The sequence below is a fragment of the Conger conger genome, chromosome 1 (genome assembly GCF_963514075.1).
Source record: "Conger conger chromosome 1, fConCon1.1, whole genome shotgun sequence".
Classification (NCBI taxonomy): domain Eukaryota; kingdom Metazoa; phylum Chordata; class Actinopteri; order Anguilliformes; family Congridae; genus Conger; species Conger conger.
The window spans coordinates 22,231,933-22,248,556 of NC_083760.1; the positions used below are offsets into that span (position 1 = coordinate 22,231,933).

At 44.5% G+C, this 16,624-nt stretch overlaps 1 protein-coding gene across 1 annotated transcript in view; it reads right to left on the reverse strand.

The window, feature by feature from the left end:
• Positions 1 to 228: 228 nt before the first annotated feature.
• ttll5 (tubulin tyrosine ligase-like family, member 5) overlaps positions 229 to 16,624 on the reverse strand; it is an 87,441-nt gene continuing 71,045 nt past the window's right edge. The window contains exons 31-32 of the mRNA XM_061243578.1: positions 9,413 to 9,495; positions 229 to 2,306 (exon numbers count right to left, since the gene is read on the reverse strand). Of these exons, the coding sequence (XP_061099562.1) occupies positions 2,254 to 2,306; positions 9,413 to 9,495 (136 nt within the window). The 3' untranslated portion in view covers positions 229 to 2,253. The remainder of the gene's footprint in view (positions 2,307 to 9,412; positions 9,496 to 16,624) is intronic.

Sequence of the window (16,624 nt, forward strand, 5' to 3'; positions counted from 1 at the left end):
GAGTGCCAAGTAGAGACGCAGAGGGTACTATTCACACAAGATTTGGCATGGTTCAGCTAGGGACTGAGCTCCCAACTTCCTTAGGTCTGGATGCCATTTTCAAAGCATATTCACACTTTTCAAGGCATTCTGACACAAGAAAAGCAACCGTAGAGAATTCTCATTTTTAGCTCTGTGTACTTTATATTATCTTAAAAGTAAGTGATGAAATATCCAAGGAAAACAAAATCTCAGAAACCACTTTATTACTGTACTTCCCAAATGAATGCTACAGGAGTCCTGATTAGTTAAATGTATTTATAATTTAAGGATAAAAAAACACTATTTATACATACAGCACACACTGACCTGATTAAAACATGTACATTCTTTTTTTTTAATTGCTTGCGAAATTATGATACGAAGTGGTACACTAACAACCTTAGATGAGATGGCAACAATATTTGCATGTACAGCATGTTGTGTTGTGGGTCAATCAGTGAGGATTCTGGGAAATTGCAACTATCAGGGCTGTAGTTCCAATGGGATTACTCAATTTCTGAGCAGCTCATAATCTCTTGAACATGCATATTACATGTGTATTTTCTTGACACTGCCCTTTCTTTAGTGACAACCTTTAAATTCAGTAGTCTGACCCTGGGCAAGTAATTGATGACAATGGTTTTAGGTCTACATCTCAGATGTTTTTGAAACCAATCAGGAAATTACATGCAGAGATTTCAGAAGCTTCTGGCTAATGATGGGGAATTATCTTCTCACTGGTTTACCCATCAATAACATACCTTTTAAAAATATATAGTTTCCATGACATTACAAAAAGCATTCACTACAAACAAAGTCAAAGTCAAACTTCAAGTTCGAAATGATTGCTTGGTCACAACGTTTTTCAAGTATTCATTTTTAGGAGTAGTAGAAAGCACATGTCACACAAAGCAAATCAAAGGCATAAAACCATGCTTTTCCAATTACAAGCACTGAACATTACATAGTAAACATATTAATCAAAATGAAAATAGTTCCAGGGTTTATTGCAGCCATTGTGTCCCGTGGTGCCCAGGCAAAAGCTTGGAAAAAACAATAGGCACCTTTCTTTGTTATATATGTATATATATTACATACACTGTAGCCATAGACAGAAAAAACATTCTTAAAACTTGGGACTACATATTCTAATAGTGTTTATAAATCCTTGTTAAAGAACGCCCAGGGAAGATGACAGTATGAAATACATGTCGGCAACTGCCGGTGTAGCATGACATAATAAGTAAGAGTGCTCTATTGTGTTCCGAAAACTCACTAAAAAATTTCCTTCAGTTTTTTGCTTCTTAACTGAAAATGAAATTGGCATAGGCGGGACATATTTCTGAAATGATCACTATTAGTTTGTGGCCAGCGGACATTGGCTAAATAGCATTGACGCCAACAAGCTGTACTTTAATACAGACTATTATATCTGCAGTTTTTAAAGCCTCAGGAAATAATCTGTGTATTGGGATAATAAGATGTGGCAAACAATGTATACCTCCAGATGAGACACTCTGTATGTTTTAAACTTGGTTTTCACCATGCTTTTTTACTTCTGCCTAACTGGTAACTGCAATATGCAGTGCTGCGGATACCCAGAATCCCTCTGCAGACGGCTGTCTGTGAGCATCTGTCAGCATGATCTTTCCACAGTGGCACTCGCATTGAGGGAAATGGGGTGGGGGGGGGGGCTGAGGAGACAGAAGGCCACCGGAAAGTCTTGGGGAGTGCAACAGAAACCAGCTCCTGTCAAGTAGAAGGATCCCGTATGCCACGGACTGCGTATCTGCACTGTGTCATAGGAGAAAGGGCGATTGGCTCAATAATAGCCTGGGGTTTCAAACGAAGAGGTTTAGTCAGCTGCTCTGCTCAGTCCATATCTGAAATGCGGTTGCATAGCAAAATTTCCACAAGGGCACCATAGCAACCTTTGAAAAAAAGCCCAACATACAAATAAGCCAAACAATGCTCACAAAAAGCGACTCTTTTGAGGTTTTGTAGGTTTTGATGAGAACACGTTGACAGTTCTTGCAATGGCTCAAACAAGACATCCCATTTGGTTTTTAAGGGCACATTCTCCTGGATTTCTGCACGTAAGGTATAGTTGTGATCTTGTCCATTCCCAGCATGCACTGCAGAGTCATGGAGCAGACTAGGTGTGGACACAAACCAGGGATCCACAGATCATTGATGCAAGCAGGCACCAAGCAGGCACCTCCCACACTCCCCTCACCTGTTTTTGGAGCCATAACTCTGGAACAGTTTGCTATACACGGAAAGACCTGGGGAGACACAATAGGACACAGTTGAGATGCTTTATGTTTGAGTTGAGGGGCTCAGATGTTTGAAGGAGGAGTCAAATGCTTTGTAGAGTGAGGGACTTCATGTAAGAGGTAATCAGCCCGTGGAATGTCTCATGCAAGTGAGAGTGTTTTTTCCATTGTTTAACCAAATACACTGGAGGCTACGAGACCTTCAGAGAAGAGTTTCTTTATAGGATGAAGTACAGAAGACTCGGCACTTATAGAGGCTATGCTCTTGAGATTTCTAAATGGAAAAACCCTAATGTCTACTGTGCTGATGCTAAAAGTTTTAAGTGCAAAGAGATTTAACTGTGACATAAAACCAACCACATTTTGAGCACAAAAAAATGTTATTAACACAATAAACATGAGTCTAGTACATTTAAGTAATAACAAAATAAATACACGCTAATACCATGTTTATGATATAATGGGCCAAGAACAGGGAGGGCCGCCTGACGTGAAAAGGCCCAAAACCACAAATCTCACATCAGCGAATTGTGAAGGTCTCCTTTACAGCGTAAACTCGTTTGCTTTGATTCTGAGGCCAAGTGAAAAGCGTGGGAGGAACCTGTCTACCGAAAGAGCTGATGGTAATAATAACTTTCTTCTGAGATACCGTCCAACAGGGCTTTCACAATAACAGCAGTGGGAGAACGCATGGGGTAGCTGTCAGGAGAAGTGTCAAGGCTGAGCGTTTCATGAAGCACTTAGCAAAGTCCCCCAAGACGGTCTCCAGACCAGCCATCTCCATCCCCAAATGAGTTTCCTGGCGTTATGCCTCCCTACAGCAACGGAGCTAATCAAGTTAGCCCCCAGGATTTTCTAAGCGGTATTATCTGAAGGAATATTCAGAATATCATTGACCTCTGCAAAATAAAGGCTTATTTAATTTAGGCTAAGTTACATCATGTATTTAGACGAGTACAGAGAGGTTGAAGTGAAGTCACACGAAAAACCATTTTTCCCTGGAATACTGCAGATGTGACACATGATCCAGGGTGTTAAAATGCAAATGGGTGCATTTCATGTTTCTCCAGTTGGAGCACACCCAGCTGAAGCCAAGAAGAAACCACCAGATCATCTTAGGACTTGCGCTGCAGATAATTTAACAAAACACAAAAACCTGTTTTCCATACTGATGAAAATCAGAGAGCCTTTGAAGGATAAAAGCTCTCGTATTTCAACAAACAATACCACTCACACAGAACTGCGACTGGTAAATGAGACTTTGAGCGTGGCCACTGGTACGGTTTTGCGTGCTCTCTCAATGTTGACTGACCAGTTTCATTCAGAAAAGAAAAGGGGAAAAACACCACAATGTACTCAAAGAGGCTTCAATCGCCAGGACTGCGGAGGATCTGGCAGAGCGATAGTTCAGGCCCCAGTAAAGGTTATTTATAATGGTACAGGTATCAGCGGCACAGCTGCCCTGTCCTTCTGTCCTCTTGCTCTTGCATGTCGTCTGGCCCCGCGCCAGGAATCCAGGAGAAGAGGAATTCCGAGTGCAGTTGGGGCTGCAGTGTTTGTGCTCCCAAACAGTGTCCTCTTTCATTCCCTCTCCGCAGACTCTGTTTATTTTGGTGCTCTTTTACACTGCAAGGCCTGATGGAGTTGGAAAAGGAAAACACCTCCCCGACTTCCAATCTGGTGACATGACTCCTGGAAACAGACCTTTTTTTTTTGTTTTCGAGCTCGGCAAAAGCAAAAAAAAAAAAAAAAAGCCTAAAATTCCTTTTTGTTCCACTTACACACCTCGACCAGAGAGTTATGCAATTAGCTGAAGAAACCCGTCGGCTGGGAAGGAAGAGAAAACGTTCAGAGAAAACAATCAGTACTGAAGGGGAGGGGGGAAAATATGATAGTAAAGTTGCATGAGAAATTAGGTCCTGAGAGATTTCTGGTTTGGGCAAAGCAACTGCCACCCATCGCCAAAATGGAAATGGTTGAAAGAGAAGACTAATTTGGCGGTTCTTTGTTTAATATTGCATTTTTAAGTCTGCAAAGCGCAAATTCACACACCCTCCTGCCAATTTTTTTTCCATAAGTAAAAAATAAGTAATAAGGCATACAAGGCCCTGGCATCTGATATGCTTTCTCTTTCGCCATCTTGTCTGTACGCCTTACGGTTTCACCCTTGCATAACTGCACTTGAATTCTAATCTCCCTGAACACAGGGACGTATTCCCGCCTCCCCTTTCAGATTCATACCACGAAAGAGAAAAGCAACTTATAGCACCGCTGGTCTTTTTGCAGCAAAGAAATACTCATAGAAACAGGTTAAAAGCCTAGAGCTGTTGCCTTTTGATGACATCGGGCACTACAACTGCACAAACACAGCATTCATCTGCTCTTAAATGGCATGCTATAAATCTACCCTCGGGTGCTTTCTTAGGAGTTCACACCCTTCCCAGACCAGGCCTGCGCACTGCGTTTCGTGCGCTAGGAGTTTTCATGAAAACGGACAGGCCCTCGCATTTCACTACTTCTTAATGGCAGCGAGGTGCCAGCGAGCGTGTGCGAGAGAGCGGCTGTGATTAACGCGTACTGACAATTGATCAGAGAGAATGCTGTCTACATGGATCTGCTGTGACTCCCTGTCAAACTCAATCAGGGCAGCCCGCTGATCTGAGCGAAGAGGGGGCACGGGGCATTTTGAAGAACGTGCAAGCTTTAATCTCCACAGAAGCTGCACAGACTTTCAAAACAAATCCCGTAAATACCGCCAACAGCAGGTTGGGCTTGAGAATTCCCCATGCATGGCTGAGCCTCGTCTGTAAAACTGTTTGATGCTGCTTTTTTCCCTCCCTCTCTCTCCTCCCAGTGCCCCCTCCACATCTGTCCCGTCAACCGAAATAGGCCCCATACCCGCCCGCCCCCCCCCCCACCCCCCAACCACCAACACCCACACAAAATGATGGACGAAATGAATTTATGAAATTCACAAGCCATTCCATGTGTATCAGCTTCCAGTTATTGATGGGTTTATAAAACCTTTGTAGAGGAAAGCCAATCTTTATTCTCCCGCTATGAAACTGAAAAAAAGTTTATGGAAACTTCACGTTCTGCTGCAGCGATAGACACAGAAGTGTTGCACAACAGTGCCTGTTGACCAATTCCGCTGCAATTGGAGGGTTGTGCTTGGTTTCAGCGGGCATGCCTTTGCGAGACGCTCCAATGATGAACGGCGTGAAGCACAAACATATAGAAGTTTGGAAAAGTCTATAGCGATTTCCCTGATCAGACTAACAGATGTGTAGCAAAAAAAGACTTAATATCACTGTTACTGCAATAAAATCAACAGGTCCTCCAGTGCCATTCTTGGGCTTCAGGATGGAAAGTGTTGTGCAACCCCAGGATGAGAAGTCATGCAAGACATCCAGGCTGGTGTAACAAATGGGAAAAAATACTATTAAACAGGCAATGATGAAAACAAACAGGCTAGAACCTTCCTTGATTACAGATATTAGTAGTTGTTTTTTGTAGACTTACTGAAATGAATAGGCTGAAATATATTTAAAAAATAATATATACAGCAGAACTTCTTAATACTTAATACTTCTTAATACTTTCAGAAAAATACAAAAAACAGTAATATCTGTAATGAATGAAGGTTCTTGCCTCTGTCACAGATCTAGCATATAATGGTAAGTCATTAATACTGTTTAAATATTCATTTATTTCATTTAGCCTTCAAAAACTGTCTGGACTATGCACTAGTCCAGCAGAGGGCTACACCATTTTGCTGGCTTTTATCACTAGCATATAAAGCATAATGTTTGTTCAGTACTTCTTGTATTCATTAGCTTGTTAGCAGCATAGTTATATCCTAAATACACTGGTTTATAAAAGTAAGATGTAGGCTACTGTGTGCTGCCAACATTCAAGGTAACTTGAATTAAAATAAGAAATTAGCATATCAGTTCCTCAGAGTTTACTAGCTAGCTAGATTTAATATTGTAGAATGTCTTTGCGGTAAACTGCATGTTGTTTAGATTAGGATATAGCCAACGGAATATACAATGTTTAATTCCCACAACTTGAGACCATTTTTAGTTTTATTATGTCGTCCTGAGAAAAAACAAACACAAGGGGCATCTTAATCGGCAGGTCAAATGTTTTACTTCTATTTGGCTTCAGAAAAACATGCTTTGCGAAATATTGTAAAAGCACCAAACCAGTGATAACACACAAGCTTCACACCAACCGGTATCCTTCAATGCAAACTATAAGAAATATTAAGGGTATGTATTTAAAATGTGTACTGCCTATAGTTAGAAATGTTACTGTCTAAGTTAAAATGCAAGTGGACGTCCCATCTACCCTCGGTCCACAATCTCACCAGCCCCCCCCGAGCCATAAAAAAACTCCTAGGAGAAACACTGAATGAGTAGAAGATAATAGATTTGTGACAGGTGCCGTTTGTTTTCTAGCTTGATAAAAGTTTATGTGAGGCTTGTGGTTGATCTTAAACTTTGTTCCTATGGTTACTCTATAGCGCTTTCCTAAACACATTCTACTGTATATTGAGAGATTAGGAAAGATTTCCTTTATAATCACTTAAAGCACTATGTATACAGTGGCCTGGCTGTATGCTTATCTTGGCACAAGTTCTAGCATGATGTGTTTTCACTGATGGGTTACTTGCTAGTTTGTAAAGATACACTTATTCCTGCAGATCACACAGTATGCAATATTGTAATACTGTGTTATTGATGGGACTCTTGCCATGATGTCACTTTCTCTGAATAAGAGCATCAATAATTTTACGTGTGTATTTACTTAAAAGATTATACGTTTCAGTAGCCATGAGTAGGAAATATTTTATATTACTTTCATATTTTTACTTTTTTATTAACCCATATGCTTTGAATCACAAAGTCAACTATTGCTTCTTGTCACTAGATGACTGCACAAATGATGTGGTAATGCAGACAGTAGACACCAAACTGAACAGGAGAGCAACTGTTGAGCACTCAGGAGGCCAACTACAACTATTCTCTGGGTCACCCTATGGCCTGCCGTGGATTACACTGTGGGACTCTTTATTCAGCGAGACACAACTGAAAGAACATGTGCAACTGTAGCAACAGTAGGCCAACGTTTAGATCCCCTTGCAAAAGAGATCTCAGTGCAGTACTCGTGGTTAGGTTAAATAAGGTCAAACAAGAGGATTTAAACAATGTCAATGAAGTTAAAGTGCGCACTTCAATCTTTCAATTGAGGGTTTCAGTGTAGGAATTGTAGCCATTTTATAAACAGTTCCCACAATTTTAGGGGATCAAATGGACAACTCGCCGCTCAAATGTTTCTTAGACAGATGTGTCAGGTTTCATTATTAGTTCATGCATAAAAGAGTGAGCAAAGGGTCTAGAGTTGATTCTAGTTTCAGTTTGGGTTAATTTGTCCAATTACTTTTGGTCCCCTAAAGTTGGGGGGACTGTGTATAAAAGGAATTTAATTCCTACTTGGTTCACCTAATATGGATGTAAAAACATTAGAAAAACAAGCAGGCATTTCGACCATCCATGGTTTTAACACCAAGTGCTACTGGACTGCTTCTCGATCATTTAAATATTGTATTTTTTTTTTACATTTAGTTCACACAGCCAGATTGGAGATGAATCCACAAGATGAAATATGCTCCAGGAGCAACTCCTCAACAAAGCGGAAGAACATGCACTTTTTAATATGGAATCTTCTACAGTGACCATGGTGGGACGGCTCATGAAAATAAAAGGATTGATCATATTTTGCGATATAAAAGTTTCAGGCCTGTTTTAATCATTGATAGAAAGGCGTTTCAATGTGTCATTCAAACTCAGGCAGAACAGCCAAAAAGCACATAACTTTATTAAACAAATATTCAGCCCATAAGAGAAATGCATTTTACTAACGAGTAGGGGCAACGTTTTAACAGTATAATCCCAATAATTATGTAGCACAATTACAAGGGATTATACAGGCATGACTGAAACAGGGCACACATTTGGAGGCTGAAGGGTTGATTAATTATTCAATTCCACGCTTTATTGCGAGGTGAGTGAATTTATAGAACCAGTGGGATTTAGGGCCAAGTTTCCATCTGTCGGAACAAACGACACACGTACTCTCTTACCCTTAACGCAGAATTTATCGTCTGTCTCCTGAAAAAAAGACCAGTGTTCCACGAACACAGGCACGCACAAGTATGCCAAGCCTTGAGGGCAATTTCACCTTGTCATCTGCGAGAGCCAGATCTGGAGCGTGATTCCGGGGGTTTGGGAGGGGGGGGGGGGTTGCAGCTGGCACAGGATTTGAGAGAGGCAGAGCAGCGTACACGCTGGGAAGAGCCCGCGACAGCTGAGAATGCCCGATTCGCGTCCGCCCGCCATCGGGGATTCTGATTACAACACAGATGACTATCGGGCTAAAGCCTCCGGATCCTTCTTTAGGGCCTCGGCCTCCTCTCCGCCGAGCGAGGTGGTGCGGATAAGAGCCGCCGCTAACCAGCCAGGAAAAGTAGCGCGGGGTGCAGACGGATACGGGCGTCCCTGTTACGCGGCACCCTTAAGGGCGGACGGGCGCTCCCTTTCTCAGGTTCCACTGCGGCTCAGCAGACAGTGTGGTTCAACGGCAGCTGTAAAAGCGGACGAAATACGATTCTGCATTTGTTGCGATGCCGAGAAGTTCATTCCCAGACATGGCGCTGCAGGCCTGGAGCGAGCAGGCTCACTTGTCACCTTTCAATGGAGGTAAAAATAAGAGCAGCAATGGATATCGCTTATCAAACCGAGGGAAGGAATGGTCACTATGTGTGCTGTGTGTGACCGGTGGAACTGAAACCTGTGGCTTTGGCATTGCACAGGACAACTACCTCACCCCCCCTCCACCCAAACGACTGGCGACAAGGGCACCCCAACACAGACACACAAGCTTCTGTGACGCGTGGAACACACGGCAACGGGCGACACAGAAAGACAGTAAGCAAGACAGCAGGACCCTTCTGTGAAAGGCAGGCGGTAATTAGAAGCGAGGCCCGTGTTTTGGTTTAGCGTGTGCCGCTGTGCCCCAGCGTTTTGGAGCGGCGCCGGGGGCCCACCCACCTGCTTTCCCGCAGACGGTCTCGTAGACGACATGTTGCGCGTTGGATCCAGCGCCGCTGGCGTGGGCCTCGGGAGAACACTGCCTGTAAGCAGAAACGCGATACGTGTGAGCGCTCTCTCCGCACGATGCCGACCTGCGGGGAGAGTGTCTAACCACACGCACAGAGTATGCACACGCTTGTGTCAGGAGCACATGATTAAAGGAGAGAAAAGGGCTTTGTCGTTTGGCCGAGCCCCCGTTTCTTTGCCACCGCTGGTGTGGGGTTTCCTGCTTCTGTGGACAGCTGTACTAGTGCATGTACCTGCACACACTTAATGACACCACACACACATACACACACACACACACACACACACACACACACACACACGCATAACAGTGTGCTACAGGAGTGAAGGAGAGGCACGTCTCTGGAAACCTGCAGGTGCTTGGAAAACAGCTAGAGGACACTTACACAGCAGAAACCCTGACCGACTGAAACTCACCCAGGTGGGCCAGAGTCAACTGTGAACCACTGCTATGGACTCCTGGACAAGGTCAGCTAATGGTGAGCCCCGAATGTAAAAAAAGTGACTGCTCGCAAAGCTCAGCCTATCCTGTAACTACACAGGGCAGATCTTCATCAGATCTTCCTCAGAAGTCAGATCTTCGATTAGTTCCAGGCAGAATACTGGCCCCTACACCAACAGCACTTCCAGCAGCACCTTTGTATTTCCAAAGAGGTCTCTCCACCAAAGTACAAATCACACCCACACCTACTTAGCTTGAGCCATTCTGCAGGAGAGGAGCACACAGGGGTAAGAATAATACATTTATTGCAGTACTGATTTACAGTATAATAAAGTGCGTCTTCGGGTCAAGACTGCCAAAACATCTTTAGTGGAAGTCACTCTTACAATACTATGCTAGATCAATTTCAAAATCTGTACTTTTTTCAATATCACTTTCCCATATGCTTATGTTTGACCCCAGGATAATGTTTTCACTTTTGGTACATTGTGGGGTGGGGGTATTCACTGTCCCTCTGTTTTCCCAGAATACAGCGAGTATGAAGCGTCTGGACCCAACCAAATCTTCAGCTACCTTATTTTTGAATCTCCCCTGTTAGGAATCGTTGATATTATACACTCACTTCACTGCCGAACCACTCAAACACACTGATATGCCACCCAGACAGGAGAACTCCTCCCAAAGCCAGTGGCAGTTTTCCATGCTATAAATCATCAAGCGCTATAGAAGACACAGCACCAATCATGGAGTTACACATCTCACTGACAACTGCTAACCTGTAGGAATCTGTTGAGTAGCCTACACTGACTGAGCCCCTTTCAATGTCTTCCTTCCTACAAAATCCAGCAACAGACTGATAAAAGTAAGCAGATATCATGCTCGGTGTGTGAATTCATATACCTGCAGGCCCAAAGCCAAGTCTGGGCAAAAGGTCAGGAATCGGGGAATCTGTATTTAGAAAGAGACAAGCTCCGGCTGTACTAACACTGTTTTGTAGGTGTCTCACTATTTCAAGCAGTGTGGAAATTGCCACACAGACCGTTCCCAGTGGCCATGGTTTACGCTCTCTTCATCCCGTCTCCACATCTCAATTTTCCTTGTGAGGTTTGGTGGTGAGCTTAGCGAAAAGTACAGTACATGAGGATCCCTGGCGCTTGGGTGTTTTCAGAGCTCATGGAAACACAAGCGATCCCCCCAGGGAAATGATAGGGTACGGCATTAATTTGAGCGAGCATAAATCTCCTTCTCCAGTTGATATTCGTAATTATTGTTATTGGTTTTCTTTATGATGGGTGGCACAACCCAGCAGCAAAGTCCCCTGGAATCCGCAGTAGACGGCACTGGCACAGAGCAGCCATCTGATTGCTGCAGACACCACACAGCATGAGAAGATAAGAGAAAATAACTGCTCTTAAACTTATGGACTAAGCTGCACCATTGGTAAGGAGCAGAGAAAAACGAATGGGGCAAAACCGATACCCTCATTGTCATACGAGACGATGGCAATGATTCAGACGGAGCTCTTATGGGTTAGGAATTCTGTTTTCAAGACCAAAAAATGAGAAGCCTGAAGGTTAGTCACTTAAGAGGGGTTCACACTGCCCAGCTTCTGGTTTAGGCTCTGGTCCTCTTCCATCAGGACTACTGCATATCCAGAACATGGCTGACCTCCTGGTGTACATCATCTCAAAACAGCTGCACGGTCAGCCCTCTGCACTGGCCTCCACTGGCTGTAACCTCTTGCATTAATTTTATAACCTTGGCCTTACCGTATGCCAACAGCCTTCCGAGGGGACCGGCCCTTCAGAACAAAAACAGACTGGAGACCAACCTCTCTGGACTGAAAACTCAGCTTCTCTACCGGACTTTCACCAAACCCTAAAACCAGATTATGCGCAACTGCTCCACTTCTTCCACAGCCTGTGGTTCTCAGCAGTTTAATATAGTTTAGTCTAACTTGGGTCTGTTCTTGTTTGTATAGCTTAGTTTAACAGGGTAGGTGACAAGTTGCCAACTGAGTCGGCACTTCTTGCACTTGCCGTCTTCTCTTACGACCATACTTTCCACCTCTAGTGAATAACTCTACTTCGGTGCCTGATCTTTGCACTTACGTTTGATTTCTAAGTCACTCTGGGTAAGAGTGCGTGCTAAATGCCAGGAAAGTAATTTTCTGTAAAAATTACGACTGTTTCAGGCTCAGAGAGGCACAATACTCCTTTATCTCAAGGCAAAGCCTTCGAATGAGGAAAAAAAGACTTAGATGCTATACAGACTGGGAAGACTAAGATGCTATACATTAACTCTGTATTTTTAATGCAAACAGTAAATAAAGCTTCTCCGTAATTAACCTCCCAGCCTGGTACAGCAGCTTGCCAAAGAAGCATTACGAAGAAGATATTACATAATGAGGGCATACAGGGTTCCCTTGTAGGAGTCGCACAGTTTATCCTTTCAAACCATTACACAGTTCCTGGGGAACATTTTACAACAGGCAGTCACCCAATAACGGCAGAAAGGGAGCATTCCACCTTCATGGCTAACTGGCAGATGCACTCAAGGATGGCCGCTGATGTCATTACGGGACGTAAATCCCGAGATGTTATCGGGAGTGTGGCAGACACAGCAGCGATAGGAGAGTCAACCAGTACAAAGTGCAGTCAAAAAGACATCAGTCTAAATAATGGGCCAAAACACCATTTTCATTACATGTCCATAAGGCTGCTTAAGAGCTAGATTTAAAAAAATGGCAATGATCCTGCCTTTTCAGAAATCACCGCGTAGAGAATTTAACAACATAATTAGCATGGTTGAAGGCAGTTGTACACACACGTGTTTGTATGCTTAATACACCTCATACACCTGGGGTAGATTACGGATTCCTCTGTCCAAACTCATCAACTGGGCTCTAGCTCTTAGTGCTGGCTTTATTTGATCGGCAGAAAAAAAAAGCAAAAGATTTAGACATTTTATAGTGTTGCAGTAATTGTCACGCTATTAGAAATGCGATACTTGAACCTTAGTTGCCTGAGTTTCAACTGTAAGAAGAACTTGCCAGCCCTTAACAAATTCAATGAGAAACATGTTCATTTGTTTGTCTTACAAAGTGCTTCTTCTAAATCTGTAACTTAAGTCATCTTAAATGCAAGACCTCACAACTCCTTCCACTGGAGGCTATAGAGGGGCACCGCTGTAGGTCCTGTGCTATGCACAGTACAGTAAGCGATCATTCTAAATGTGCCAGAACAAGCCTTCTGTATGTCTGTTCTGTGCACACTGGAGCAGTTTGTATGCAGACTTTTCCACTCCTCTTTAACACTGAACTTTTATTAAGAGTAAATGTGTTTCTGTGATGTATAGTTTACTGACAAATATAGTGAGTTAAATCATTTATTTTCTTTCCCATCAGCTCCTATTCATATCAACTTTCCTTTTGCCCTAATATGACATTAATAACACCGATTATGGTTGAAATATAAACCCCACCACTTCCACAAGATAGTGAACAAGACTCGGGGTGGATACCGAGGCCTGTAATGTCAACATGGGAGTAAGCAAACACTGTGGTGCACACCACTTGACAATTTGCTGCCAGAACTGCCAATACATAGGGGAAGGATCCACTCATGACTGACAAAAGTCATGGTGCACGGTGTTGCTTCAATGGACTGAATCAGAGGTAAACGTGTGATGACATGCACTGCAGTGAGGATAGAGATAACAAGCATCACTGCTTATTAACAGCTCGCTGCCTGAGAAGTGTTCTCGCCCTTGGCATGGCATCAAGTATGTACAAGATCGTCATTTTATTTTGTAGAAATATTAACATTTTTGGTTTTGTTTATTTTAAGACTAATAATATTGGTAGTTGTTTTTTTGGCCATGACAGATAACACGACAGTAGATTGGTGGCACATTTCATTGTAGAAGGCTTTTCAATAGCATGTATGTATATGTATACGTATATGCTGCCTGTGCAACTGCTATGTAGCGACTTTCATGTTAGGATGTGACAATTAAAATACGGAAAAATCCAGCAAATGCGAACGTGTACTGTAGGCAGAGAGGAGGAAGGTGTAAATTGCGCAAACGGACGAGGAGGTTTTGTGTGAGGGAAAGGTCAGGCGGGCGGAGAAGACTTTTCTCAGAGAAAGAGGGTCTGGGATACAGAGTGTCGGACAATAAGAGAGGAATGTCTCCCACATAATGGAGAGGTCTGACTCTTCCACCACTGGCCCCTGTTGAGAAAGCCTGGACGGCGCTGTCTGCTGACGCTCCATTGGGCAGGATGCGAGCAGCACAAAGGGGCTGATGGGAAAATGGCGAAAGGTTCAACCTTCAGTTCAAGATGGATGCTCATTTAGACCCTAAAAATGACAGACAATCAACCCTAAAGTGTTAGCCTTTTCCCTGGTTTGAGAGGGGGGGGAGGGGTCAGGAGAAAATATATTGTAGTCTCTTTGCGAAATTGAAACAATTATCACACATGGGGTAACTGCTGTTGGCCTGCAAAAAATTAATGAGACAGAATGTCCAATTGGAACAAATACTGATGAGCTCGTTCAATCAGTGGAAGCAATGAAGCAAAGTGTCCTTGTGACCCTGACTTCGGATTGGCTGAAGGCATAGTAACAGGTTCCAGGAATCTCTTTGAAGCCCCAATCTTCCTTCCAAATAGAGAACAGCCTTGGCTATAAGGATGAATTAAACCTGTTGTCTTTCTTCTGCTCATTTCCCTTTCTGACCCACATCAGTGACAATGCACAGTGGGGACTTCTCCTTGCACGGTAAGTAGTTCAACTACACATACACGTACAGGACACATTCAAATAAAACACAGCAACAACAAAAAACAACTGTACTCTTTTATCATCGAAGCATATGATAAATGTTTTGATAGAAGCAGGCAAGGCCAACACATGTTTAAGATTGTAAATCTAAATTGCATTTCTGGAGACAGAGGTCAGTTGTTTGGAGCAGGTCTGAGGATGAACAGGAAGTGTCCTCAGCCTTTAAACCAGACAGCACTCAGTCATATTGCAAAACCATACCAGGGCTCTAAAGAGGCTATGGACACAACACGTGGCAGAACAGCATCATAATACGACCGATGCTAGTCTATTATTCCACCTTCAGTGAACAGTCATCCTTTCTTTCAGACAGATCTCAACTCCTCTCTCTCTCTCCGGTTCCACCAGCATATTTTTGGTCTTTCAATTTTTCAGTTTTTCCCACACTCTCCCCTGTCATACAGGGCTGGCCACAAAAATGCAGGACAGTGTGGAGGGAGGGAGGGAGTGAGAGTGAGAGAGCGAGACAGAGGGGGAGAGAGAGGAAGAGAGAGAGGGAGAGAGAGGGGGGAGAGAGAAAGAGAGGGAGAGGGAGAGAGAGAGGGGGGGGGGGCTCTGGAATTCCGCGTGAGGAGGGTAAACACAGCGACTGCCAGGAAGGCACACACAGAGGAGCAAACACTGCACCTACCCCCACTCTGCCGACTTATTCCTGCCCCCACTCCCCACTCGCAACACACGCTCTCTCCTCTCATCTTCCCTGTGACAGAGTGCACCTCACTCCATCTACCCCCACTCTACCAGCTTATTCCTGCCCCCAATCCCCACGCCCCCCTCCCCTCTCCCAACATACGCTCTCTCCCCTCACCTTCCCTGTGACAGAGTGCACCTCACTCCATCTACCTCCACTCTACAAGCTTATTCCTGCCCCCACTGCCCACGCCCCCCTCCCCTTTCCCAACATACGCTCTCTCCCCTCACCTTCCCTGTGACAGAGTGCACCTCACTCCATCTACCCCCACTCTACCAGCTTATTCCTGCCCCCACTCCCCACGCCCCCCTCCCCTCTCCCAACATACGCTCTCTCCCCTCACCTTCCCTGTGACAGAGTGCACCTCACTCCACCTACCCCCACTCTACCAGCTTATTCCTGCCCCCACTCCCCACGCCCCCCTCCCCTCTCCCAACATACGCTCTCTCCCCTCACCTTCCCTGTGACAGAGTGCACCTCACTCCATCTACCCCCACTCTACAAGCTTATTCCTGCCCCCACTCCCCACGCCCCCCTCCCCTCTCCCAACACACGCTCTCTCCCCTCACCTTCCCCAAGACAGAGTGCACCTCACTCGCCGGCCCCAAAACGTGACCCTGCACACCGGCCACTGTCTCCGGTTTGGTAAAGCCGAAAGTCTGCTGATTAACTGGAGCCCCCACCCTTGAGCTCAGACATGAACACAAAAGCGCTGTGTGCCACAGTGTTTCCTTCGGGCAAAAAACAAAAAAAAGGGCCGTAAATGTGGGTGGTTCCTCTTGATTTCCAGCTCCATGCTAATAGATCCCACAAAAATGTTAGTGAAACGAGACTTGGTGAGTAAAGGTGGGGGCCAGCGGGCCAGCGGTGATGGGGTGATGCGCCTCACACAGAGAGAGGGAGAGAGTGAGGGGGGAGAGACTGAAGGACGGAGGGAGGGATAGAGAAATGGAGAGACAGAGAGGGTGGGAGAGAGACAGAGAGGAGGGGGAGAGAGAGAGACAGAGAGATAGAGAGCCGTTACCACTTACTGGGGGAGACTAGCCCTCCATTGAAGCCATGTGCTTTAAACAAACAACTGTTGCTATCGCTGAGGTTTGGGCAATTGTTGTGTAATTTGGCCAGATGTTCAGTAATAAAGTCATACTGCAGCGTGGGAAACA